The sequence below is a fragment of the Chlamydomonas reinhardtii genome, chromosome 7 (assembly GCF_000002595.2).
Source record: "Chlamydomonas reinhardtii strain CC-503 cw92 mt+ chromosome 7, whole genome shotgun sequence".
NCBI classification, from domain to species: domain Eukaryota; kingdom Viridiplantae; phylum Chlorophyta; class Chlorophyceae; order Chlamydomonadales; family Chlamydomonadaceae; genus Chlamydomonas; species Chlamydomonas reinhardtii.
In genome coordinates, this window is record NC_057010.1 from 2,688,086 (window position 1) to 2,711,655 (window position 23,570).

Sequence of the window (23,570 nt, forward strand, 5' to 3'; positions counted from 1 at the left end):
CCCTGGAAGAAGTTGCAGGTGCCATTTCGTTGCCAATTTGCTGTCCACAGAAGCTAAGACTTCATTGCAAGTGGAGCAAGACTTGTATTACCCAGCATGTGTGAGATAGTAGACTCTGATGTTTTGTGCTGTTACTGCCACTTTCACTGCCGCAAGTTCACGGTGCCTCAAGAGGCAACTCCGCGTTAGTCCGCCCTCCTCTCCTGGCACGTCAATATGTGCTGGACCCGGGCACCGGAACCTGCCGGAACCGAGTCCTCACCCCCTCACGCACGACCAATATCTCCGTGCGCCGGATACGTGCTAATCACCCATGCGTGCAAGTCCACCAACACCGACAGCATTCAGCTCACCCGGTTGGGGTTCGCGACTGTCTCAAAAGCGCTCTCCGCCCACCCGTATTGCCAGTATGGACATCTGGGGCCACGCCGTGGCAACTGCCGAATGCCATGATGGCCGCGGCACACACCCGCCATCAAGACTTTGAGCCGCACAGAGCCCACCTTCCTTGTGAAGCAATCCCGCCCCCAGATCCATCACCCACGAACCACGTCGCCCACAGCCCCCTCCCCCCCGCGCCCCTCTCCCCTCCCCTTCCCCGCCCTCCTCCTCCGCCGCCTTCTCCGCCTCCGCCGCCTCTATGTCTGCACCTGCTCCAGCAGCTGCACGGGCTCCAGGATGTTGGTCTTGTTGGTGTCCACGATCTGGCCGCACAGCAGCATCTCGTCCAGGATGTAGTGGACCTGTAGGGCACCAGGAGAGGGTGTGTAATTGAGGGAGTGGAGGGAGTGGAGGGAGGGAGTGGTTCGGGGAGACACACACACACACACACACGGTGGCGCGCAGTTGGATGAGCAATGTGCAGGATAAGGTACGGCGCGTTCCGTGCATGCGAACGACTCCGCCCTCGAAGGCAGGGTGCCGCCGTACCGCCTCTGCCCCGTCCCCGCCAGGCCGCCACCCACCATCTCGGGCTCGTTCATGATGTCCAGCTCGCACACCTGCAGGCACAAGGTGATGCGGTGGGTGATGGGGACTTGTGCGTGTGAGCACTGAGCAGCTCAAGTGACGAGGGGGAGGGGACCCATGGGGCTGGACCATGCGGGCGCGTGCACCGGAGGTCGTCGGCAAAGCCACCGGTGCCGCAGCAAGGCGACAAACGAGCGGCAAGGCGCAGCCGACAGCAATGGCCGAGAAACCGTAACAGGGCCTGCCGATGTGCCCTTCCCTGCACACTCCTGCTTCCCTGGCCCACACAAACAACAAAGTGCCCATCCTTTTGAGAACTCACCCCTGCTGTTCCCAACCCCTGTTGTCCCCCAATCCCACTGCCGTCTTGCATGGCCGCCTACACCCCTCAGCCCATCCCCTCAGCGAGTCAGCGCACTTTGGGTGTGGTTCTCGTTGCCCTCAGCCCAAGCAGCCCAGGTGTTCCTGTAGCAGCCGCACTGCCGCCGACTGCTTGCGGAGTCGGCCCCTTCCCATCCGCCACCCCTGCATCTCGCCATCCCTACGCTCCATCCCCCTGCACCCGGCCACCCCGCCGCCTGCCGCCCACCTGGCCGAAGTGCTTGTCCAGCACCTCCACAAAGCAGTGGATGAACTCCAGCGTGGCCAACTCGTTCTGTGAGAGGGGGAATGGAGCATGGGGCATGGGGCATGGGGTATGGCAGGAGCGGGATAAGAAGAAGTGACAGGGCTGTCGGGCGGCAGCGAGAGTCAGGTGGGCTCGTGAGTCGCCCCGCGACCGGCGCCTCGTCCTTTGCACTGCTCCACGCCTCCACGCCACGACACGTTACGTCCGGCGCCTTCCAACGGCCTTCACACCCACGGGATGCCCTGCTGCCATCACCGGCCCAATCCTGCTCCTGGAGGACCCGGAGCCCCGGGCGACACCTCGGATGATTGCTGGGTGTGAACCAGGCCCAGGCCGGCCCTATAAACACCCTGTGAATGTCCCTCCCGCTCCCTGCTCGCCGCAGCCCACGCTCTAACGCCTCCGGCCTCGGCTCTCGCCTGATGCCCGTCGCAGAGCGCATACACACATACACGCCTGCCTCCCCCACCTCGTCATCGTCCACCCCGACCATGAAGAACAGCGAGGCGTATCTCCGATACACGATCTTGTACTGCCGATGCTCGTAGAAGGAGCACTGCGGAGGGGTGGGTGGGGCGGGGTGAGCGTGAGACGCACAGGTGGGGTGGGGGCATGAGGAGTACTGGGAAGGATTGGGCATCCGCGTGGGACAAGGCATAGGAGCAAACGGCAAGTGGAATGAAACGTAGGCCAGGTGTCGATGGCTGACGTCCCCCACACCTTCTCAAGGACAAACGGTGAGCCCAATGTTGGGACTAGAGGGCGCGCCAGCATCCCATAAGTCGCGCCTGGACCATTCAGCACGCACGCGTGCGACAGCGCGTGCCAGCGCAGCTTCCCTTGCAGTGGAAACCACGCGCCTGTGCCCCGCATCACACCCCAACCCTACCTCCGTCTTGCAAGCAGGTCCCCCCTCACTCACCTGCTTGTCTGTGCGTGATAGGCACTTGCGCACCACCTCTCCCTCCAGCGCTCTCCGCTCGTCGGTGGAGAGGAACTCAGCGAAGTACTTAGCCAGTCGGGTCTGACCCTGCTTGTTCACCATTAGGAGGAACTTAATCATCTTTCTAGCTCAGCCCAGCGGGCCCGGTCCGCAGCGGGAGACGTCGATAGTCAGCACCTAAAGCATTTTCAGATTGCTCGCTGCGCAGGTACAGTTCATAGGCTAGTGAGACGCCCAAGCTATAGCATTGACGAGAGATGTGTACTTGAAACGGTGTTGGGGAAAGTTTGGACAAGCGTTGAGGGCAGGAGCGACAGCCTGGAACTCAAGGGAAGCAAGCGCAGAATGTTGCAGCTGTGTGCGAGTTATTGCTTCAGCTTTGGTTTCGCAAGTAGGATTGCCTGGCAGCGACCCGCGAGGATTGAGCGCACAGAATTCCATCGCGAGAGGCTCGACGACAATTCGCGGGGTGCGCTCGCTACAGAAGCAGAACCTTAAATACCCTGGCTCGATAAGACGGAAACAAACTGACGCCACTACGTGCCTGGACGCGCTCGCGTGAAGGCCGAATCTCGTGCAACACCTTTCCGTCCACTACAAAACCATCTCTAAAGCCCACCATCACCTGCGCTACAGTTAAGAGTCTTCCAAGAGTAGGTTGCGGGCCCCAGAGGCCCCACAGGGCCTGCGCTGCGGCCTGCTTTGGGTCTTCAAGCATGGCCACCCCGCAGGCGGTCACCGCGGTTATCCGCGCCTCTCGGCCGGAATTCAGGTAATGATGGCAACTTAGCGCACACCCTGGCGTGCCGGCAAGCGCCAAGGTGCATAGATAAACCGCCTGCCGCCAACCGCTTTGACCGCTTTTGCTGTGGCTCCACCTTCTTGCCCGCAGGTCTGCCGCCGATCGGTTGGCCTTCGCCGTGCACGCCGTCGTCAGTGTGAACGGCTTCTCACTGCGCAAGGTTGGCGACTCCGCGGTGGATGAGGCCGGTGAGTCGCCGAGCGGCCGATGCCCTGTTTGTGTGTGTGTGTGTGTGTGTGTACGGTATACGCTATATGTTGGCGTGCGTTGCTGCGGGTTCAGGGGTGGCCTGACTGGTGGAGAGTCTATCCGCCAGCTGTTGGGGCCTGGCGACTCTATCTTTGCACATCCATGCAATGACGGACACTTGCGGTCTGCTGCTTCTGCTTCTCACCCGATGCGCAGTGGCTGCCGGCGCTGCCGCGCTGCCGGCAGAAGAGTGCGGCCTGCAGGGCTGGAACCAGGGGCAGGCGGAGCCGGGCGGCGCGGGCGTGGCGGAGCCGGCGACCTACGGCTTCCTGTATGTGCCTGAGTCGGCGGGCATGGATCGGCAGGATAACAAGGCAGGTGCCGGCTGCTACACTGAGCAGCGACATGCGTTCTGTGCAGACTGTGGGGAGGGACGGGTGCGAAGGTCGCGCACGGGGCCTGTGCGCTGCGTTACCTGCAATGCAGATCGTGGGCAGCAGCAGTGTGCGCGACAGCATGACTCATCTGTCTACAGTCGGACCCGGGCGTGACTTGGCGACTCTACCTTTGCCTCTGGCCAACCCCCTGCAGGGCTCGCCGGCCCCGCTGCTGCTGGTCAAGTGCCTGAACCTGCACTCCGCGGCGGACGACACGCCCGGCGTGCTGCTGGCGAGCCTGGCGGACGCCGCAACGGGCCGCCCGCCAGTCACCCTGGAACTTCCCGTCGCCCGGTGAGCGCATGGGCGGGTGTGTGGCCGTGTGGGATGGTACCTGCGCATAGCTATGGCGTTGCCCGTGCACGCAGTGGGCGAGGTTCGACACCGATAGTACAATTTTAGTGGCCCACGTGTTGCTTAAGGCTTTTGATCCCCTGTCTTGCTGTGTCGCTGCCACCGAACCTCGATCCGGGCAGCTATGTGTCCTCGGGCGGCACGTACGACAAGATGGAGGAGTTGATCGGCCGCGTCACGGGGGCGCTGGAGGAGGCGCTGGAGGTGAGTGGGCGGGGCGGCGTGCGAGGCGCGGTGGGGCGGGGCCCACTGGAAGCGCAACGCACGGGTGCGACCGCCGCCAGATACTGCGTCCGACGGGTACGGTCAGGCGTTGCTGGGCCGCGGAGGCGCGGTTCATGTCTGTCATTAGGCCCGCCCATCCCGTCTGCACTGCACTGCACCGCACGGCATCACACCGCACCGCGCCTCGCCGCACTGTACACAGGTGCCCGCCGCCTCCAGGTCCGGCGCCAAGGCCGCTGGGGTCTCCACCGCTGGCAAGACAGCCGCGGCGACGCCCGCCGCAAGCACGACGTCACAGGGCCAGCAGCAGCAGCCGCAGCGGGGCCGGGAGGAGGGCCCCGACCCCGACCACGACCCGCTGAGAGACGACCGCTACCGCGGGGCTCCCCGCGGGCCTGCACGAGGGCCGCCGGGCTACGGCGTTGGCGCAGAAGAAGACTGGGTTCCAGGTAGGTGGCGTGAGTGGAGGCACGGGCTCTGGTGTGGGGCTGGGGCTGCGCGCATGGAGTCGTGGGCATGTGAGCCGGCGGCTCGGTGTGTGGCTGAGGGGTTCGTCGCGTGGGGTTCGTCACACGTGCGCGGATGCGCGGTTGCGTATGAATGTATGGCCGCAATCTACGTCACTGGCGTTCCATATGTGGTTGGTGGCTTGGCCACGCGGCTGCTGCTGCTTGCAGGCGGTGTGCCCAGGCCGCCGGGCATGGGTGGCGGCCTCATGCTGCCGGGCGGCGGCGGCGGCTTCGCGGGCGGCGGCGGCATGCTGGTAGGACCCGACAACCCCATCTTCGCAGGTGGGTTGAGGGCCCGCATGACGCGCACCGGCACGGACGCGCTTTTCCACAGTCCTAGGTTCCCGGCAAATGGACAATGCGTCGCGGTTGGACCTGAAATATGTCCTATACCGTAGGTAGAGATGGCACAATCTGGCACTAACATGCCCTGTTTGGCCAGCACTTTGGGGTCATCCTTAGGGTCCTAAGGAATCTGTGGACACAGCAGACAGTCACAAGGAGCTGTGATGCGTGTTTCGACCGGGCTCCTGGGCCACGCCGCCAGCTGAACGCCACTCCATGTCTGCCGCTGCGCCATCCCTCCTGCAGACCGGCTGCGCCACCCGCGCATGGGCGGCCCCGGCATGGGGCCCGGCGGGGGTCCGGGCATGGGTCCAGGCTCGGGCGTGCCGGGCATGCGCTGGGACCCCATTGCTCCCGAGGGGCTGCAGGGCTGGCACCCAGACGACTTCACGCGGGAGGGCAGGTGAGGCGCGGCGCGGGGACGGGGCGTGTGCGTGCTGAACCTGTGGGCATGCGATGTACGGTACGGCGCGCACGGTTGCAGCGTGTGCAGGTGTGTGCGTCTGTGTCAGGACAGTGCATTGTCTGGGGAAAGGGTGGACACTGTGCAGCTTCTCCTAGCTTGGTGCGCGCCTCCGGGGCACTGAGCACGGATGTCTGGCTATGTTGATCCTCTTCCACACGACAGGGCCGTGCGAGGCGAGGGATTCAACGACATCGGCCGCCCGCCGCCCGGCCGCGGTCCCGACTGGGACAATATGTTTGGTTAAGAGCGCTGGCTGTGGCGGTGGCAGCGAAGGGCAGCGTTGACGGCACGAAGGGGCGCTAGACGGGTAAGGTGGCATGTAGTGCATGGGGCAGTCAGGCATAGGGACTGCAAGGGGACGCCAGAAAGCAGGATGATGATGTCGTGACTGAGGCGAGGCTCGCTGAGTGCTGTTGTGTTGTCTTGTTGAGGGCGAGGCAGGATGTGAAACGGCAGGTACTGATGAGATGGCAGTGATGCTAATGTGGTGGGGTTGGCGGGTTGCGGCTACTTGATGATTTGCTAGCACTTGCTCACGTGCTGGGGCGGGCGGCGCGTTTGTCTTGTTTGGTGTGTGGACCTTGTGGTATACGGATTACGGACCCAGCCCAAGAGCAGGCGCACTTGCCAGGACTTGCGCGACCAGTCCACTGAAACATTGGAAACGCAGGCCAGGGGCTTGGCCAGGGGCCGAGGAACCGGTAGGAGCCGGGGAAGGCACGCTCCTTCTGTAAACCTGGCGCTTGACTGTGGGTTGTGTGATAGCCCATAGCACACCTACGCTGCGGCCAGGCATTCCCACCGGCGTCGTGTGGGGACGACGGAGGTCACACCGCCGCGCAGCGCCGCTTGCACGCGCCCGCCCACCGGCGGTAGGAGCCACACAGCCCAACCGGCGAAGTCAGGAAGGCGAACAATGCGAGCACGAACCTTTTAAGTGACGTTTCGGTTGGGCAACTATAGCATCGCCTGTTCTCGCGGCGGATAACCCAGTCGAAACGGATGACAACGACATGGCCGCTTCGAACCTGCGGCTTGCCGGCTGCGGGTCTTGGTCCAACAGTGCATCAGCATGTCAATGCTTTGCGCACCCACCGCTGCAGACAACGCTTCTTCTCAGCCAACACGGCGGCAGTGCGGCAGTCCCGTTGCCGCCCAGGTGTCCAGTTTTCGCCGCGTGGCCAGGTACGGCCTACAAATATAAACATTTCAAACGTCTTCTCATTTGACCATTTTGTGGCGCAAGGTGCGCTCGTCAGGCCAAGACAGCCCGCCCGTGCGCCCACCTACAGGTTGCCCAGCTGGTGTTGTGTGCCTGTGCGTGTTGCATTACACGAATGCGCCTGACGTAGGCATGGTGTCACAGGGACGCGCCGAGAACTCGCGGGCGTGGAGAGTTTGACCAACCAACCGACGACCGAGAGAGGCCACCTCAATCATTAACCTTTGCGTTCTAGCTCCGTTTGTGAAATTACTGTCATAGCGCGCCGCAAACTTCAAATGTATTGTAGTCCATTGACAAACACAGACGCGTTAGGCCCTTCCGGTTGCTGCTAGCACTCCTTGCAAACGACCACCCGCGGTAGGTTATCACTGTTTATCATATATCCAAGCGACAGACTTAAGTGGAGCTGCAGCGACAAAGGCAGCAAGAGACCGAACGTGCATTCAGGTAGAGGGGTAAGCCAGTCTCTCGGCGCGGGCTCTGCGCTTCAGGTTTAGCTACCTCAATAGTCGAAGCGAAATGCAGCTGCACCCAGCATGTCAGCGATAATAATTCGGCGTGGCGGGGCCGAAGGGGGGCTGGAGGTCGAGGGGCATTGAAAAGAAGCTCCTCTGGTCGCGTCTACGCCTTTTGAAACATCGGCTAGATGTCAATTGGAATTGGGCTTGGGTCAGTCGGAGTGGTGTAGGCTACGGGCAGTAGCCTACGCTACCTCGCATCGAGTTTGTCAGGACCCACCTTGCAGAGGCATACGCAGCGCCAGCGGCTCTAGCGTATGCATACAGGGCCGCGGAGTCGCTCCCGAAACCGCTGCTGACCGAATTGTGTGCCTGTTTGCCCTTCGGTCGCAGCAGCAGCCGCGGCAGCAGCGGGTTCGCCTTTCTCGCCCGGCGTCGTCGGGACGCTTGGTTGATGGAGCCAATGCGCTGCGACAGCCCAGCTCCATCGGAGCGACCCGGTCCCAGTGGACAAAACGTGAGCGCGCTCCGGGACTCCGGTCCAGAGCTCCCGGGCTCCAGCGCGCCGCTGAACAACATGCTTCGCGACATCGTCCAGCACCTCCTGGACCACGCGCCGCACGCTGAGTTCTTCCGAGCGACGCCATCGCCTGTCATCGTCCACGACTATCGCGACTACGTGTCGGCTGACGCCGACGTCACTCTCGGCGGCATGCAGGAGCGGGCGGCATCTCATGGCTACGCCTCCGTTTCGCAATTCCGGGCCGATCTGCACCAGCTGCTCCGCAACGCGGCTGCTTACAATGGCCGGGGCGGCGGCAAGCACGCCTACGAGCCCGTCATTCACTGGGCGGTCGACCTGTGTGCGGTGGCGGAGGAGCGGCTGGGGACGGCGCTGGCGGCACAGGCCTCTGCTGACCTAGACCTTGCGGCGCAGCAGGCAAGTGAACATTCACATAGGTCGTAAGGCCGGGGTGCCGATAGTGATGTCGCTGAATCACACGCGGGAGCTCCTGTGTGCGCTGTGTACCGTGTTGCAACGGGTGTAGTACTGTGGTTTTCCTCTACCGTTTGGAGTTTAAACGGTACGGCCCCACGAGCTCCCACACTGCTGCGCTGACCTGAACGTTACGGTACCACGTGCAGGCGCCATCAAAAACCGCCTCCGCGCACACCACCAACACCACCGCCACCGAAGGCGAGCAACAACAGCAGCTCCAGCCGCTCAAGGAGCAGCGCAGCTCGCCCGGCGGCGGCCGGCCCAAGCGGCCGGCGCTTGAGCTGCAGGTGCCGCCCAGCTCCTTCGCAAGCGCAGCAGAAGCCGCATCCATAGCCTTTGGCGCCGGCAGCGCAGCCGCAGCCAGCACGGCGGCAGCGGCGGCCGCCTCCGCCCCCGCCGCGCCGTCCGCTGTCGCAGTGGCTGCCGCCCAGGCTTCGGCTTCACACGATGCCCCGCAGCTGAGCTCGCAGCTTCCCACGCCCAGCCACGCATTGCACCAGCAGCACCCGCTGCCGTCACCACAACCGCGTGGCGGCACGGCGCAGCCCTCCTCCGGGGGCTCCGGCACCTCGCCCCAGCCCGTTGACAGACCCTGCGGCGGCGAAGGCGCCGCCGGCAACAGCGCCGGCACGGTCGATGTCGACATGGCAGGCGGCGACACCGGCGGCGCCATCGGCGGCGCGTCCAACGCCGCCGCCAGCGGCCGCACCGCCGCAACGAGCCAGCGCCGCCGCGGCAGCGCCGATGGCGAGGCGGAGGTATCGGCTGGCCAGCAGTCATCGTCACCGAGTAGCGGCAGTGGCGGCGGCGGCGCGGGCGGCGGCGGCGGCAGCGGCTCCCACTCGCACTCCCACTCCGGCCTGGAGGCCCTTCTGGCGGCGTGTGAGCTGGCGGCATCAGGGCAGGACGCCTCCGGGCCGCGGGACAGGGCGGCCGGCGCCAGCTCGGGTGCCGCCGGCGCGGCGGCCGAGCACGGTGCCGGCCCGCCGCGGCTGTCGCACCCGGGCAGCACCAGCAGCACCCCGCGCAAGGCCCCGACGCCGTCCACGCTCACGCCCGGCCCGCCGTCGGCGCTGGCTCTGCCCGCGCCGCCGCCGCCGTCGGCGGTGACTGAGGCCTCCTCCCTGCCACTGGCGCTGCAGCAGCTGCCGCCGTCACAGCTGGCCGCGCTGCAGCAGCTGCAGGCGCAGCTACACGCGGCCGCCGCCGCCGCCGCGACCAGCGCCGCCGCCGCCGCCGCCTCCTCCTCCACCGCCATCTCGCCGTCCGCGGCCGCGGCCGGCGCAGCCGCCTTCGGCCTGCCACCCCTTGGCCTGGGCGCCTCTCGCAGCTTCCCCGGTCCCGCCGGTGCCGCCGTGTCGGCGGCCCTGTCCGCTGGCATAGTCTCCGAGGAGCACCGCGCGGCACTGCTGTCACTCAGTGAGGATGGGGCGCTGGCGCTGGCTGGCGGTGCTGGTGCTGCTGGTGGTGCGGGTCCGTTGCGTGCAGACCTGATGGCGATGTTGATGCCGCTGCCGGGCGCGGCGGCGGGCCGCGGCGGCGGCGGCGGCGGTGCTGCTGCTGCTGCTGTTGCTGGGCAAGATGGTGGAGGTGGTAATGCCCAGCAGCAGGGGCCGAGCTCGGCGTCGTACCTGTCCTCCAACGCCTTCAGGAACCGCCGCCACAAGAGCAAAGTGAGCCCGTGTTCCGGTCGCTTGCACGCCTGCTGCAGATTGTTGTGAACATTTGCAGCAGCGTCAATGGCATTGCAAAGCGTGCCCCCTGCCCTGACCAGCTCACGATCGTTTACCGCTCCTGCTGTCCCTTCGCCCGCCTCCTTCCGCCCGAGCTCACTCCCATCTGGCCTGTCGCCCCATCCCCTCCCTCCTCTGCCCTCACCATTTCCTGCTCCTCCCTCCCTCCCTCCCGCCTCCCCACCCCTCTATCTCCAGGTGTTCATCAAGCCCAACAAGGTGGTGTACCTGCCCACCACCTTTGTTGAGGAAGAGTTCGAGGTTACGGCCCTGCCGCTGGACTGCGAGCTGCAGGTGGAGGCGGACGGAGTGCTGGCGGCGGAGACCTACCGGGTGAGCGGCAGCAGGCGATAGGGGGGCCCAGGCGGGGGCGGGGGCGGTGCTGTGGGTTTGGGGTTGGTGGGTGTCTATCGGCTGATAAGCTGCGTACGGCACGTGACGAGCCATCAACGGCCGCACCCTGAGGCCAGCCGGCGTGAGAGCCGTGATGTGGACAGGCATTGTCTGACCCGCCCGCGTGTGTGCGGCCGGCTGATTGTGTTGCGGCATACGTCTTGCTGTTCGTGTACTGCGCAGGTGACGATCAAGTCGGTGCCGCGGCAGGGCCTGTCCACTATGTACTGCATGACCAACGTGATGCGCTTCCAGCAGCAGTACCTCAACTGGCAGATTTTCAACTGGACGCGCCTGGACGCACGACACATCCGCATCCACCTGCAGGTGGGGGCGCGGCGCGCGCCCGGCCTGCGTGCCGCCACGTGCTCCGTGCAGCGCGCGCACTCACCAGGCATGCGCCTCTCGCGTGCCTGCCCAACCCCTCACCCCATCCCACCCCGCCCTGGCGCACCCGGCTGACGTGTGCTGCGCATCCCCCTCATTCCCGTCCTTTGCAGTCGCCTGCTGCGGCGGCCGCCGCCAACCAGGGCCTGGCGCCGCAGCGACCCGACCTGGACCGCTGCGCCTCCCTGCCCGAGGCCACCATGGGGCTCAGCCTGGACCTGGGTCTGGGTCTGGGCGCACTGCCGCCAGCGCTGGCCGGAGCAGCCGGCCACGGCCTCCCCCACCAACACCACCAGCACCCGCACCAGCAGGGTCTGCGGGCGGAGCTGCTGTTGGGCGGCTACGGCCACGGCCACGGCGGCGGCGGCGGCCTGTCGCGCACCAGTGAGGACGGCAGTGGCGGAGCGGACAGCGCCTTGGGGCCCGACCCCGGCAGTGCCGGCGGCGGCAGGCTGCCGGGCGGCTTCGCCTCGGCCTCGCAGCTGCCGCCGCCATCGATTGGTCAGCTGCCGCTGCTGCTGCCGTCGCCGCTGCCGCCGTCGGGCGGCGGTGGTCTGCTCGGGCTGCAGGGCGGCGGCATGGGGCGTGGCGGCGGCGCGGGCAGCAGCGGCTCGCTGAAGCGCAAGAGCGACACGGGCCGCTACAACCTGAGCAAGGTCGAGCGCCGCGTGGTGGTCATGGACAGGTGGGTGCGGTTGTGTGTGTGGGGGGGGAGGGGATTGAGTGGTTGTAACAGGGGCGGAGTTGGGCCGGCACTTGCGTCATTCACCAGCGCTGCGCATACTCGGCACGGCGTGCCTGTTGCGCCATGCGTTCATGACCCTGTTGCGCCGCGTGCCTCCTGCCCTGCCTCCTGCCCCCTGCACTGCTGACCGCTGTTTCCGCTGCTAATGCGTTGCCTGGTGCCGCAGGGACCTGCCTCCCGAGCTGCGTGCGTCCATGAGCGGCTACGTGCAGCGGCCCAGCCCCATACCCGAGTCCCCGCCCAACGCCAGCCCCCCGCGCCGCGCCTCCACCGGCTTCAACCCGCCGCCCGCGGCCCCCACCGGAAGCGGCAATAGCATGCACCGCTCGCAACAGCTGCAACAGCTGCAGCTGACCCTGCCCCACCACCACACGGCCGGCGGCGGCTTTTCGGCCGGCGGCGCCGCCGCGGCAGCGGCGCTGGGGCTGTCGCTGCCGCCGCGCGGCCCGGGCGGCTCGGTGTCTCAGTCGGGCATGATTATGCAGTTCGGCGGGAGTGGCGGCGGCGTTAGTGGAGGTGGAGGTTTCGGCGGCGCAAGCGGCTCGCTCAGCCCGGCGGCGGGGCTGCAAGCCATGGCGGGTCTGCCGCCGCGGCCGCTGTCGGCGCACCACTCCGCGCCGCACCTGCAGCTGCTGCAGGTGGGGGCCGGCCTGGGCGGATGCGGGGAGCGAGGCGGTGGTCAGCCGTCATGCTGCTGGGTAGTTCTCCTTACCTGCAAGCAAGCAACGAGTACTGCAACCTCCTGACATCCCGTCCCCTATTGTGCTTGCTTTGCTCACCACAGGCGCTCGGGCCGCTTCACAACCTGCAGATGCCGGCGCTCCGCCCCAGCTCCGGCCAGGGCCAGCAGCAGTCGCCGCGGCTTGCGCAGAACGCCGCCATCGCTGGCGCCCCTGCCACATTGAAGCCGGAGCCGCAGCAGCGCAGTGACGGCGGCGGCAACGGCGGCTCTGACGGCGGCAGCAACACCGCCGCCGCCACTGCGGACAGCGCTCTGCTGCCGCCGCCGCCCCTGCAGGTGCTGGCGCCGCCTCCCCGCCTGGACGCCGCGCCCGCGGACTCGTCCCGCCCAGGCAGCAGTGGCGTGCTGCTGCCGCCGCCTTTGCCCCTTAACGCTGGTGTGGGCGTCGGCACAGGCGCCGGAGGCGGCGCCCCTGCTGCGCTGCTGGAGCAGCAGCTGTTGGATCTGTCCAGGAAGCTGGGCGTGGCTGTTGGCGGTGGCGGCAGCGGCGGCGGCGCTGGTGGCGGCGGCAACAACGAGCTGTCGAGCAACAGTCTGGCGGCCCTGCAGATGGCGCTCGCGCTGTTGAGCCGCGGTGCCGGCGGCGTTGGCGTTGGCGGTGCTGTCGGCCGCATGCCCCCCCGCGGCGGCACGGGCGGCGGAGTGCGCGACGAGGCCGAGCAGCTCCCTCGCCAGCCTCGGTCGCAGCCTCAGGCTCAGCCTCAGCCGCAGGCCCAGCCTCAGGCGCAGCCTCAGCCTCGGCCGCAGCCTCAGGCTCAGCAGCATGACGACGGGCCTCAGGGCCAAGGCGGCCAGGGCGCGGCTGCGTCAATCGCAGCAGGTGCGGAGCGCAAGGCGGCGAATGCCGCCGAGCCCGCGCCCGAGCTCGAGGACGCCATGGACACAGACCCGGACCTGCCCCACCGCATGCCGCTGGCGGGCGCCGGCGACCGCCGCCGCCTGGGCCACGGCGCCCCGCTCAGCGACAGCGGCATGGCCCCAGAGGCAGGAGACGCCGGTGCTGGGCCGGCTGCGCCGCCAGGCGGCGCCGGCGGCGCCAGCGGTCCTCGGCTCGGCAGCGGCTCCGGCCGTCTGATGGACTTCACCCGCATGCACAGCATGGGTGCGGCCACCGGCGGCATGGGCAGCGGCATGGGCAGCGGCAGCGGCGTGCTGAGGACGGCGGAGGAGCTGGCGGAGGCTGCGGAGCTGGCGGGCAGCGGGGGTGCGCGGGGCGGCCCCCTGTTTGAGGACCGCGCCAGCGGTGGCCGGCTGACGGCGGCGCTGGGCGGCGGCGGCGGTGTGGGTGCCGGCGTTGGAGACGCTTTCAGTGGCTTGCTGCAACACGGCGGCGGCGGCGGCGGCGGCGGCTATCGTGGCGCGGCCCGAAGCCTGTCGCACGACGGCTCCCTTCGCAGCGGCACCCTGCAGCAGCTACAGATGGTGCGCGACCAGATGCACTTGCAGCAACAGCACCAGCACCAGCAGGCTCAACAGTTGCAGCAGGCCCATCATGAGCGTCAGGAGCAGCAGCTGCAGCGGCATGAGATGCAGCTGCACCAGCAGCAGCAACAACACGCATGGCAGGAGCGCATCGGCGGCGTGCGCCCGGACGTGCCCAACTTTGGCATTGGCCGCATGCAGTCCCAGCGCCGTATGCAGCTGCCGCCGCAATTCTTGCAGCAGCAGCAGGCTCAGCAGCAGCAATTCCTGTTGCGCCAGGATCAGCAGGCGCAGCACGCGCTGCACGCAGGCCCCGGGGTCCACCACCCCAACCACCACATGCACATGCACCCCCACAGCAGCAGCCTGCAGCAGCACGCGCACAGCCAGCGGCACTTCCTGGCAGCCCGCCAGCACCAGCACCAGCAGCACGGCCCTGACTTTGGCGGCCCGCCGCCGCCCTCGCGGCCACACAGCATGAGCGGCCTGGAGGGGTCGCCCCTGCACGGCGATGGCAGCGGCAGCCGCTCCACAAACCTCCCCAAGCTGAACGTCGGCAGCAGCAGCCACAACCACAATCTTGGCGGCGGCGGCGGCGCCGCCGGCCTCAACCTGGCGCGCCCTGCCTTCGACCTCGCGGCGGAGCTGTCCGCGGCGGCGGCCGCGGCGGCGCGCAGCAGCGGCGGCGGTGTCGCCGCCGCCGGCGCCGCCGGCTACGCTGGCGCCGGCCGGCGCAGCCTGACGGGCGGTGAGCACTTGGCGGCTGGCGGCGGCCGTGGCGGCAGCGGCGGTGGTGGGCTGGGCCCTCTGGGCCTAGGCCTGGCGCAGCACGGTCTCGACCTGAGTGCCTGCAGTGCCTCGGAGCTGCTGTCACTGCTGTCGCCCAGCAAGCGGGTGCGGGTGGCGGGCACCGCGCCGCCGCTGCCGCTGCCGGCCCCGCAGCAGGAGGCCGCCGAGGCGCGGCCGCAGGAGCTGCAGCCGCAGGGCGGGCCCCTGGCGCGGTCGGAGGGAGGGCTAGGTGGCAGTGGTGGTGGCAGTGGGGCTGCTGGCGCTGCGGAGCCGATGGATGTGTCGGGCCCCGGACCGGTGCCAGCCCCTGGACCCAGCGATGGCGGCGGTGACACCCGCGACAAGGGCGCCGAGGCACTGGCGGCAGCGCAGTGACCGCGTGCGCAGGCTGCGCGCCGGGTGCTCAGCACTTGATGTGGGAGAGTCGGCTGGAGACCTACCGCTCGATGGAAAGTTGAGGGCGCTGCGGCGCTCAGCTGGCATTACACTGCGCCCACGGATGGGTTCTAGTGATCGTTTGGGTTGCACTGCGGCGCTAAGATGGCATTACACTGCGCCCACGGATGGGTTCTAGTGATCGTTTGGGTTGGCGCCCAACCAACCAGAGTCGCTAGTAGCGAAGTTGTTAGCAGCTTAGTGCGTTTGATAGGTCGCCCAGTCAAGATAGGATGCCTCCCGAGCTCGAGCGCGGGTGGTGGCGTGTGCTAGCAGTTGCTGTGTCCAGGGATTCGCTGCCTCCGCGTAAGCAGCGCGTATCATCAGTACGACTTGTGAGACAAGCGGCACATGCATGGACGCATGGCCTTGGTGGCATTGATGGGTAGGTTCTGATTCCTTGTCATGCAGTATCCCTGGTTTCTTTAGGTGCATGACACTAAAGCACTGCCATTTCAGCTATTTCTGGCTCCATCACTTTTCTCTCAGACATTACTCTCTTAGGCATGGTGTGACATGGTCTTTGTGTAGGATGCGAACCTGTGTAGCTAGTGACGAGTACGGCGCGGCGCACTAGGGCCGGCTGCATCTGTGTCGTTGACGAATCGCATCTCTGCGACTTGCTTCCTCACCAATTCTTATGCTTCTTGGTGACGCTGTGGGAGAATGCCTGGGCTGCCTAGCGGGGCTCCCCAATTCATGACTTGGCGGGAGAAAGCCAATTTCCCTTTTTCCCGGCCTGCCATACCAAGACTTTCACTGGTGTCCGTGGTATTACAGCGTACATAGGCGAGTACAGATGGTTGAGACGAGGTTTGGCAGCGTGTGTCATGTTGCTTGTAGTGCTCTGCTGGGCCGACGGGCGCGCATTTCCCGCCCGCCTGCACGGCCCAAGCCCAGAGGCCTTTCTCTCTGCGCAACACGCGGTGGTGGATGCGCTGGTAGTGCAGGCTTTGGAAGAGCATCCCGGCATTGGCTACCGGGGCCAGGTCGCCAACTCAGTTGTCGTGCGTGTTGTGTCGTTGTGTGACTCCTTGACTTGTTGGTGAACATGACTAATCATGCGAATGCTAATTTCTCCATTCTCTTAGCACGTACAACGTTATTTTGGCATGTGCGGGCCCCTCGGTTGGGGGCGCACACGGCGCGGTGTATCGTAGCCTGCTAGGCGCCGCAAAACACAGGGCGCCGCAGAACATTGCAAGCAGACATGAGAGCTGCAAGGATGGCAAGAGGTCGGCCGTCCGCGGGGCACAGGCAGAAGAGAAGAAGCTTTTTGCCGAACTCGGTTGCGGACGTCGTCGTTTTGGATTTTGTGAGGCATGCGGTACGGCCTCGGTGTAGTGTGTACGTCAGCGAATCATGCGGGTGGGCTCCTTTGTGTTGGTGTGTCGCAGCGCCACTGCGGCTGCTCCGCCAACGCTAGGCGCTGTCTGGAGGCGCCAAAGCAAGTGGGAGTTAGTAATAGGAGGCACTAGGTAGTATGGCTATTGACCGCCGTGGGGGTGATGCACTCGCGACCTGGTAGCGTGTTGAATAGGCTGGCGTAAGTTGTGAACGTGGGGAGACGGCGCGTGTCGGTGTAGTTTGATTGTGTGTGCGCATACCTGTAGTCATGTAACAGCGACAACATGGTTTCGGTTGGTGAAGATACCGGGTTCTTGATGGTCGGAACATCAACAGGCGAGCTCTCAGGCCCTCAAGAGTTAAAGACAGTACCCGCAACGCAGGACCCTGAACTTGTCACTAGAACCACCGGTACCGGCCTACCACGGCAAAAGGCCTACAGCCTGTCTACGTGCTATCGCCGACGGGGTGGGCGGGGCGCCGGGTGGGCAGGTGACGGTAACGTTGAAGCGGTAGTAGTCGTCAGCTCAGTCGTAGATGGTGACCCAGTAGGCCCGCCGGAACAGCGGGTCGCACAACAGCCAGCCAGCCCTCGCCACCGCCATACAAGAGGTGCAGTAGCGGGAGAGCGGCGGCGGCGGCGTGGGCGGCGGCGGTGGGGAGGGAAAGGGCGGCGGCGAGGCCCGCGGCGGCGAGGCCCGCGGCGGCGAGGCCCGCGGCAGCGGCGAGGGTGTGGGGGAGGGCTTAGGGGAGGAGGAGGGAGAGGGGAAGGTAACGCCGCTGCCGCCCGCGCCGGACCTGCCGCAGCAGCCGCCAGAGGAGTCGAAGAGGGCGGCACTGCAGACACCGATGGGCCTGCCGGCCGGTGGGACACACAGCGCCTGGGTTTGTGTGCGCGCACAGCAGTAGCAACGTACCCGTTGCCAAAATAAGGGGGCGCGACTGCCGGGCGGGGCCCTGAGGCCGCATTCGCCACCCCTGCTCCCACTGCTTGTCAGTGCACTGTGCATCCCGCACCTCGATCTTACGGAGGTCCGCCTGACAACAGCTGCCGCTGCAGCCCGCCGGCGCCCGTACCCGCAGCCGGAAGCAGTTCTGGCCACTGCCGGCGGAGGTGACGACCGGGGCCAGGCAGTAGAGTGAGAATGCCGTGGGACACTTGCAGAAAGAGAAGGAGTCGTATGGCGCGCCCTCCACGACCAACCGCTGGTAAAACGCGGGAAGCAGCCTGCGCAATCCAAAGGCACGGAAGTGCTGAACTTGTGTAACTAATTGATCTGGTGATGTCCGAAGCGAGCTGGAGTGGGGGAGCGTTTCTATGACTAATGCAGCACGCGGCAGCGTTGGCTACTATTCGATGTGACCAGCGGCTCTCCTTTTGAAGCCGATGCATTCTAGTTGTGACTTCTTTACCCCTGCGGGCTTCGACAACCGCCGCTAGCCAGGCTGCAGCACGGCGGAGAAGTTCCGGCGCAACTCACGCGGCCAGCAGAAACGTATGACGCCGTAGCTCCATTCTAGTAGCTCACCAAGGACAGTACAGGTTCCGCGCAATACAAGCGCCAGTGTGGAACCGAGATCCCGGCTTTCGTGGGGGAGGAATTGGTATTGTAGCAGTGCCCTATCAATAAATCAAAAATGCTATCAACAGTTTGCTGTGCATATTAATGTGTGCGGCAGTATTATGCAGAAGAAAAGGAAACCGGCGATCGCCCGTTCGGAACCAGGTGAGCCCATACACCCTCGTACACCGACACTTCGCCGAGCTTGCATTTGAAAGCACCGCCCACAGTCAACTTCATCATTCAGAGCCCTTGCTTCTGTGAGATCGCCGAAGACGGTACGCCGTCAGCACAGCAGGTGCCGCGAACCGCTGCGCCATCGTACCGACGTCGAGCCGTGGCGCCGTCCCTGCCCGCGTATGCACGGCGGCCCTGCCACCTGATCCCGCACACACTCGGCAAGCCCCGATACAAAGCCAAAACGAACACACGGAGCTTCAACCAGGTACAGGTACGCGACAATGTGCCAACCTTGCCAACAATACGGTAAAGCACGCCACCTCTATCTTCCCTGTGTGTCCGCCTGCTGCGGCACACCGCCGTACGCCCCCGCAGCAAAGGTCCGGCGCGGCACGGCAGCCTCGCCGTACAGTGCCCGCGCCCAGTCCTCTCGCGCCGCTAGAGCCGCGTTCGGCGCCGGCCCCGCCCCCGCCCCCGCCCCCGCGCCAGCGGAAGCCGGCTTGCGGCCCTGGTCTCCAGCAGCTGCCCCCGCCCCTGCCGCCGCGCCCCCGCCCCGCTGCTGTCCCTGCCGCCGCCCTGGCAAGCCGCTGTCACTGACCCAGCCGTCACGCGGCGCGGCGCCCGCCGGCAGCGGCCGAGCACCTCCACCTCCACCTCCACCTCCAGGCCCACCCGGTACGCCCGCACCCTGCCGTTGCCGGCGCTCGCGGTAGTGCCTCGCAGCAACGCCCGCGGGCGGGCCTGCCGCGCCAGCCGCCGCCGCGGCGGCCGCCGCTGCCGGCACGCCCGCATCCGCGCCTGCAAAGCCCTCCGCCCCGGCCTGGGGCGGCGCGCCACTGCCTACAGGCAGGGCACCACCACCGCCCCCACCACCGCCGCCAGAGGCCGCTCGCGCCGCCGGCTGCTGTACCGACGCCGGCCCTGGCTCCGGCTGGTTGGGGAGGGAGCCCGCACCCGCACCCGGAGCCGCGCCGCCGCCCGATGCCCCCTGCGGCATCGACCTGCGCAGACGGCCCGCCAAGGGCAAGAAACGGGAAACTTGAATGCAACTGAAAGCATGCCCAAAACAAAGGACACAGCAGGAAGCCCACGGCATGACTCACCAGGGAGGAGAAGGCCCGCCAGCGCCCGCAGCGTCTGCCCCGGGTGGCGCGTTGGCTGCCGCCAGTGCCGAATGCATGCCCATTGCAGGATTCATGCCCATGCCCATCGGATTCATCATTGGATTCATCATCGGATTCATCATCGGATTCAGCATGGGGTTCATCATCGGGTTCATCATTGCGTTCATCATCGGGTTCATCATTGGATTCATGCCCATGCCCATCATTGGGGGCCGCGGCGCTGCCCACGGCGACATGAAGGACGCCGCCCCTGTGCCGTAGGGGCCGTGGGGGCCGTAGGGGCTGTAGGGGCCGTAGGGGCCGCCTGGCTGCTGCGGCTGCTGCATGTACGGCGGCATGGCAGGCATGGCGCCCGGTGGCGGGTCGTGCGGGGGCGTAGTGACCTTGAGAACCTGTTGGGGGGAGAGCGTGCGTGCGTGTGTGCGTGTATGAACGTATGTGTGCAGTGGACTGGCTGGGCTATGACTGAGGCGGTCAGTGATGTTGAGTAGGTTCAGGGGGCTGAGGAAGAGGCAAGGACAAAGGGGCGCACGAAAGGCTACAGCCGACCCACACCACGACATGCGCCCCATCCTCTCCCCAGCCACAACAGCCCCCAGTGCCCTCCACACTGTGACGGGCTTGGGCAAACACCCCCACCTCTCAGCCCCGTATCCACCGTCCCCACCCGCGCACCCACCTGCGCGTCTTGGTGCGGCGGCCGGTTCAGCGGCTGCAGCTCCTCCTCAGCTGCACCCCGCCGCTCCGCACCCGCCCCGGCATCCGCATCCGCCCGCCATGGATCGTCCCAGCCGCCGCCGTGTCCGTGACCGCCGCCGTGGGGCAGTGGCCGGTGGTCGGGCAGCACGGTTTGCTGTGGGGCAGGCACGAACCGCCACAGGGGGCAGTCAGGTCAGGCGCCTTGATGGCTGAACTGCTAAAATGGGCTGCTGTTGTTGCGATGTGACACTGCTGTGCCGCATCCAGACGTCCGTGGCCGCGGCAGCGCGACATCCGTGGCCGCAGTATCGGGACGTCCGGGGCCGCGGCAGCAGCAAAGCAGCAAAAAAGAGCGCACACGCCCGCTGGGAGAGCCTACACCAACGCCCGCGGCGAGTAGTTCCCGAGCAATGGTAGGCTGCTAGCACACCTGCAACTCCCCACACACACCGCCGGCTAGGCTGGGACACCCCGCCCGCCAGCCCGACACCCACCATGCCCGCCGCCTTCCACTTGCGGTGTGCCATGTAGCCGACGGCGCCCGCGATGGCCAGCAGCAGCACCCCGCCCGCAGCAATGCCGGCAATGACACCTGCAGACACGGGGTGCAGGTGTGGAAGGGCAGGCGCAGGCGTAGGTGCGGTCGCGCCCAGCCCGGGAAGAAACGTAGGGTGATCAATAAGCGGTTTCAGTGCACGACTCGGCAGAGGTGTAAGCCGGCGCGCACCTGCCCTCCCAAGGCCCACCCGCTCACCTATGCCCAGGCTGCTCGCGGCAGACGCAGCCGCTGACACCGCAGAGGAGGCCGCGGAGGAAGAGGCAGACGACGATGATGGCGAGGAGGCGGAAGAAGATGACGACTGCTGCTGACTCTGAAGCTGGTCCGCCAGCTTCCTTGCATGGTTCATGATGTCTGACTGGCGAAAGGCAGCACGATAGCAGGAGCGCATGCGCAAGAGTCATCAACTATGCATCACACCAACAATATCACTATGTGTCATGGGTTGCACCAAACGCGGCCTGCCGTAAGCACCACCTGCCTATCACACAGCAGCTCACCGCATCGGGTTTGAGGCGCGAGGCGAGGTCGTGCAGCTGCGAGGAGGTGGCGTTGGCTGCGTCGTACAGGTTACGCACCATGCGCGCCGCGATGGCCGCGCAGCCGTCAGCCACCGGGCTGGTGCTGTTGGACGGCGCGGCGGCGGCGGCGGCGGACGTGGGCACCTGGAAGCAGGTGGGCGGGCGTTGAGCGGGCATGAAGCGTGCTGGTTGTCCAGTAGCTGAACCCCAAGCCGCTAACTGTGCTCCCGCCTCAGCCTCAGCCTCAGCCCCAGCCCCAGCCCCAGCCCCGTCCACAGCCCCAGCCCCGTCCCCAGCCCCAGCCTCAGCCCTAGCCCTAGCCCTAGCCCTAGCCCTAGCCCTAGCCCCAGCCCCAGCCCCAGCCTCAGCCCCAGGCATGCGCACCATGCAGTGCACATGGGCATACACAAACAGCACCCCCTCCCCCGCCCCCACTCCGCCCCCGCCTCCGCACTTGCAGCACCACTGAGCCCGAAGTGCCGGGCGCCAGCAGCCACGGCGTCACCACGCCTGCAGGTGGCCGGCAGGAGCAGGTGCAGCGTCAAGTGCCCGGCGGTGGGGCGGCGGGGTCGCCTGCTGGTGGCGCACCGGATCACCATACGGTACGTAGGACGCATGATATTGTACAGTACAGCAGACAGCAGTACAATGCCGACCGCTGCCAGACTCACAGAAGCCGAAGCGGCTCCACATGGGGGCTGTAGCCGCCGCCGCAGCCGCCAGGTGCAGTGGCAGTAGCGGCTCGGGGGAGGAGGTGTTGAGCGCCGGCAGCAGCCGCAGCGTGCCCACCGTCAGGGCTACGGTGCGCGAGGCCGCTGGCAGCGAGGGGCACACCTGCGCGGCGCGCGGCGGGGAGCAGGTCCACACACGTGGGCGCAAGGACCGAGACACCAGCACGGGGTACACGGGTGTACGGCACGGTTGTGCCGCCCAGCCCCGGCCGCCGGCCCTGCGGCCCTGGCTTCGAAACCCGGCCTCCACACCCGAGCACGCACCCAAGAGGCTCAGGCACGCAGCACCCGCAGTACTGGCACACACCGGGTAGCTGTCTGCAGCGGGCGGTGGCGGCAGCGGTGGTAGTTCGGCAAGTGGCGGCGGTGGCGGGGGCGGCGGCGGCGGCGCGCCCATCGTCACGCACGATACGTCGCTCGCCCCGAACACGTATCCCAGAGGCGCCAGCCTATCGGTTGCGATCTGGATCGCGGCGTTGCAGGCGCTGGTGGGAAGCGTGGTGGGATCCGGAGCCCCGAGCTGCGTGTACACAGTGCCGGACAGGATCCAGAACCAGCCCTCTGGCGGCCCGGCGCCGCCGTAGGTGAGAAGCTGCGCCAGGCTGTCGTTGACCGAGGCATAGCTGCGCGAAGCCAGGTCCACGGACTCCCAGGTAAAGGAGAAGGTGCAGTTGGAGGCCGGTGGAGACGGCGGCCGCGGCGGGTTGCGTGGCGGGAAGGGCGCTGGTGGTGGCGACGGGGCGACGCCTGGGGTGGAATGGAGGCGGTTGGACACAGGAATGTGGGTGTCAAGCAGGAGGGCACTTGTTCTGCGAACTTGGACCATATGAGGCGTCAATGTCACGACTCATGCACATCGACAGGGTCAACGGGAGGGGTCTTGGGGCCCCAGCTGCCCACAGGCACACCGAGGGCACCCTAACCCTCATGACCACCTTTCGTCGTGACCCCATCCCGGTCCACCCGTGCGGGTCCTGAGATATTTCGTTTGCCTCTTCGTGTCACTAGCTCATGGCGCGCGCGCACCTTGCACCGCCATCACTACCAGCTGTGTTACAAGTAGATGCACGATGTATTTAGCCATTTGCGCCTGACAACAATGCGCGAAGCGCGCTGGCGTCGCTTTGCTTAGCATCGACAATCACTCGATTTCTGCTCGGTAACAGCATCTCTTTTAACTAACTTTTTACTTCTACGTAAGAGAGCCACAGAAGGCAAAGTGCGCGATTGAACTGGACACATAGAGTTACCAAGGTTGACTAGCTTCTCAGCTCACGGTTGCTTCCGCACAATTTGATGTTCAATTTGCTTACATAAAAATAGACAAGCCACGCTTGAAGGACCTAAGCGAGTTCGGTGGCCTGCATTGCCTTCATGTCATTCACTCACCTGTCCCTTCACTTGTAATCCGCATCCGCATACACTCACTGGTTTGATTTGCTCTGGCACCTCCTCCTCCTGGGCAGGGTGAGCTGAAAATGGGTCACGTCATGGCAGCATGTGGGCCAGACCCGTTGTCCCGTCTCTTCAGGATCATGAATTTGTGGAGTCACGAGGTCTGAGGAGGGTGCCAGATCTGCGAGTGTGTGCAAGCCTGTGACGAGTATTCTGTGAGGTGGGGTGCCTGGGGTCGGCGGCTGTGGCCTGTGGG

The 23,570-nt window shown here is 66.2% G+C and overlaps 4 protein-coding genes across 5 annotated transcripts; 2 read left to right on the forward strand and 2 right to left on the reverse strand.

Annotated features, from left to right (window-relative positions):
- Positions 1-21: 21 nt before the first annotated feature.
- Positions 22-2,957, reverse strand: CHLRE_07g330950v5 (uncharacterized protein). The gene is made up of 5 exons (XM_001690381.2): positions 2,520-2,957; positions 2,067-2,153; positions 1,559-1,624; positions 966-1,001; positions 22-743 (listed from the first exon to the last, which is right to left on the reverse strand). Exons 1-5 carry the CDS (start codon positions 2,658-2,660, stop codon positions 639-641), a joined length of 435 nt encoding a protein of 144 aa, XP_001690433.1. The 5' UTR covers positions 2,661-2,957; the 3' UTR covers positions 22-638.
- A 100-nt stretch (positions 2,958-3,057) lies between these two features.
- CHLRE_07g331000v5 (uncharacterized protein) lies at positions 3,058-6,613 on the forward strand. The gene is made up of 9 exons (XM_043064185.1): positions 3,058-3,312; positions 3,433-3,530; positions 3,748-3,905; positions 4,123-4,262; positions 4,445-4,526; positions 4,750-4,996; positions 5,225-5,338; positions 5,648-5,804; positions 6,030-6,613. The coding sequence occupies exons 1-9, from the start codon at positions 3,257-3,259 to the stop codon at positions 6,109-6,111; spliced, it is 1,134 nt and encodes a 377-aa protein (XP_042922753.1). The 5' UTR covers positions 3,058-3,256; the 3' UTR covers positions 6,112-6,613.
- Positions 6,614-6,827: 214 nt separating this feature from the next.
- CHLRE_07g331050v5 (uncharacterized protein) lies at positions 6,828-16,829 on the forward strand. Of its 2 annotated transcripts, none has more exons than XM_043064187.1 (8): positions 6,828-7,539; positions 7,944-8,490; positions 8,697-10,223; positions 10,482-10,616; positions 10,860-11,003; positions 11,177-11,748; positions 11,975-12,446; positions 12,593-16,829. In XM_043064187.1, exons 2-8 carry the CDS (start codon positions 8,014-8,016, stop codon positions 15,134-15,136), a joined length of 5,871 nt encoding a protein of 1,956 aa, XP_042922754.1. In that variant the 5' UTR covers positions 6,828-7,539; positions 7,944-8,013; the 3' UTR covers positions 15,137-16,829. The 2 variants fall into 2 exon arrangements, with proteins under 2 accessions (XP_042922754.1, XP_042922755.1); XM_043064186.1 differs by having other exon boundaries at positions 7,947-8,490.
- Positions 16,830-17,451: 622 nt separating this feature from the next.
- Positions 17,452-23,227, reverse strand: CHLRE_07g331100v5 (uncharacterized protein). Its single transcript, XM_043064188.1, has 10 exons — positions 22,946-23,227; positions 22,227-22,666; positions 21,860-22,022; positions 21,643-21,698; positions 21,168-21,332; positions 20,863-21,025; positions 20,603-20,700; positions 20,089-20,262; positions 19,389-19,801; positions 17,452-19,286 (listed from the first exon to the last, which is right to left on the reverse strand). The coding sequence occupies exons 1-10, from the start codon at positions 22,956-22,958 to the stop codon at positions 18,608-18,610; spliced, it is 2,364 nt and encodes a 787-aa protein (XP_042922756.1). The 5' UTR covers positions 22,959-23,227; the 3' UTR covers positions 17,452-18,607.
- Between the last annotated feature and the right edge of the window lie 343 nt (positions 23,228-23,570).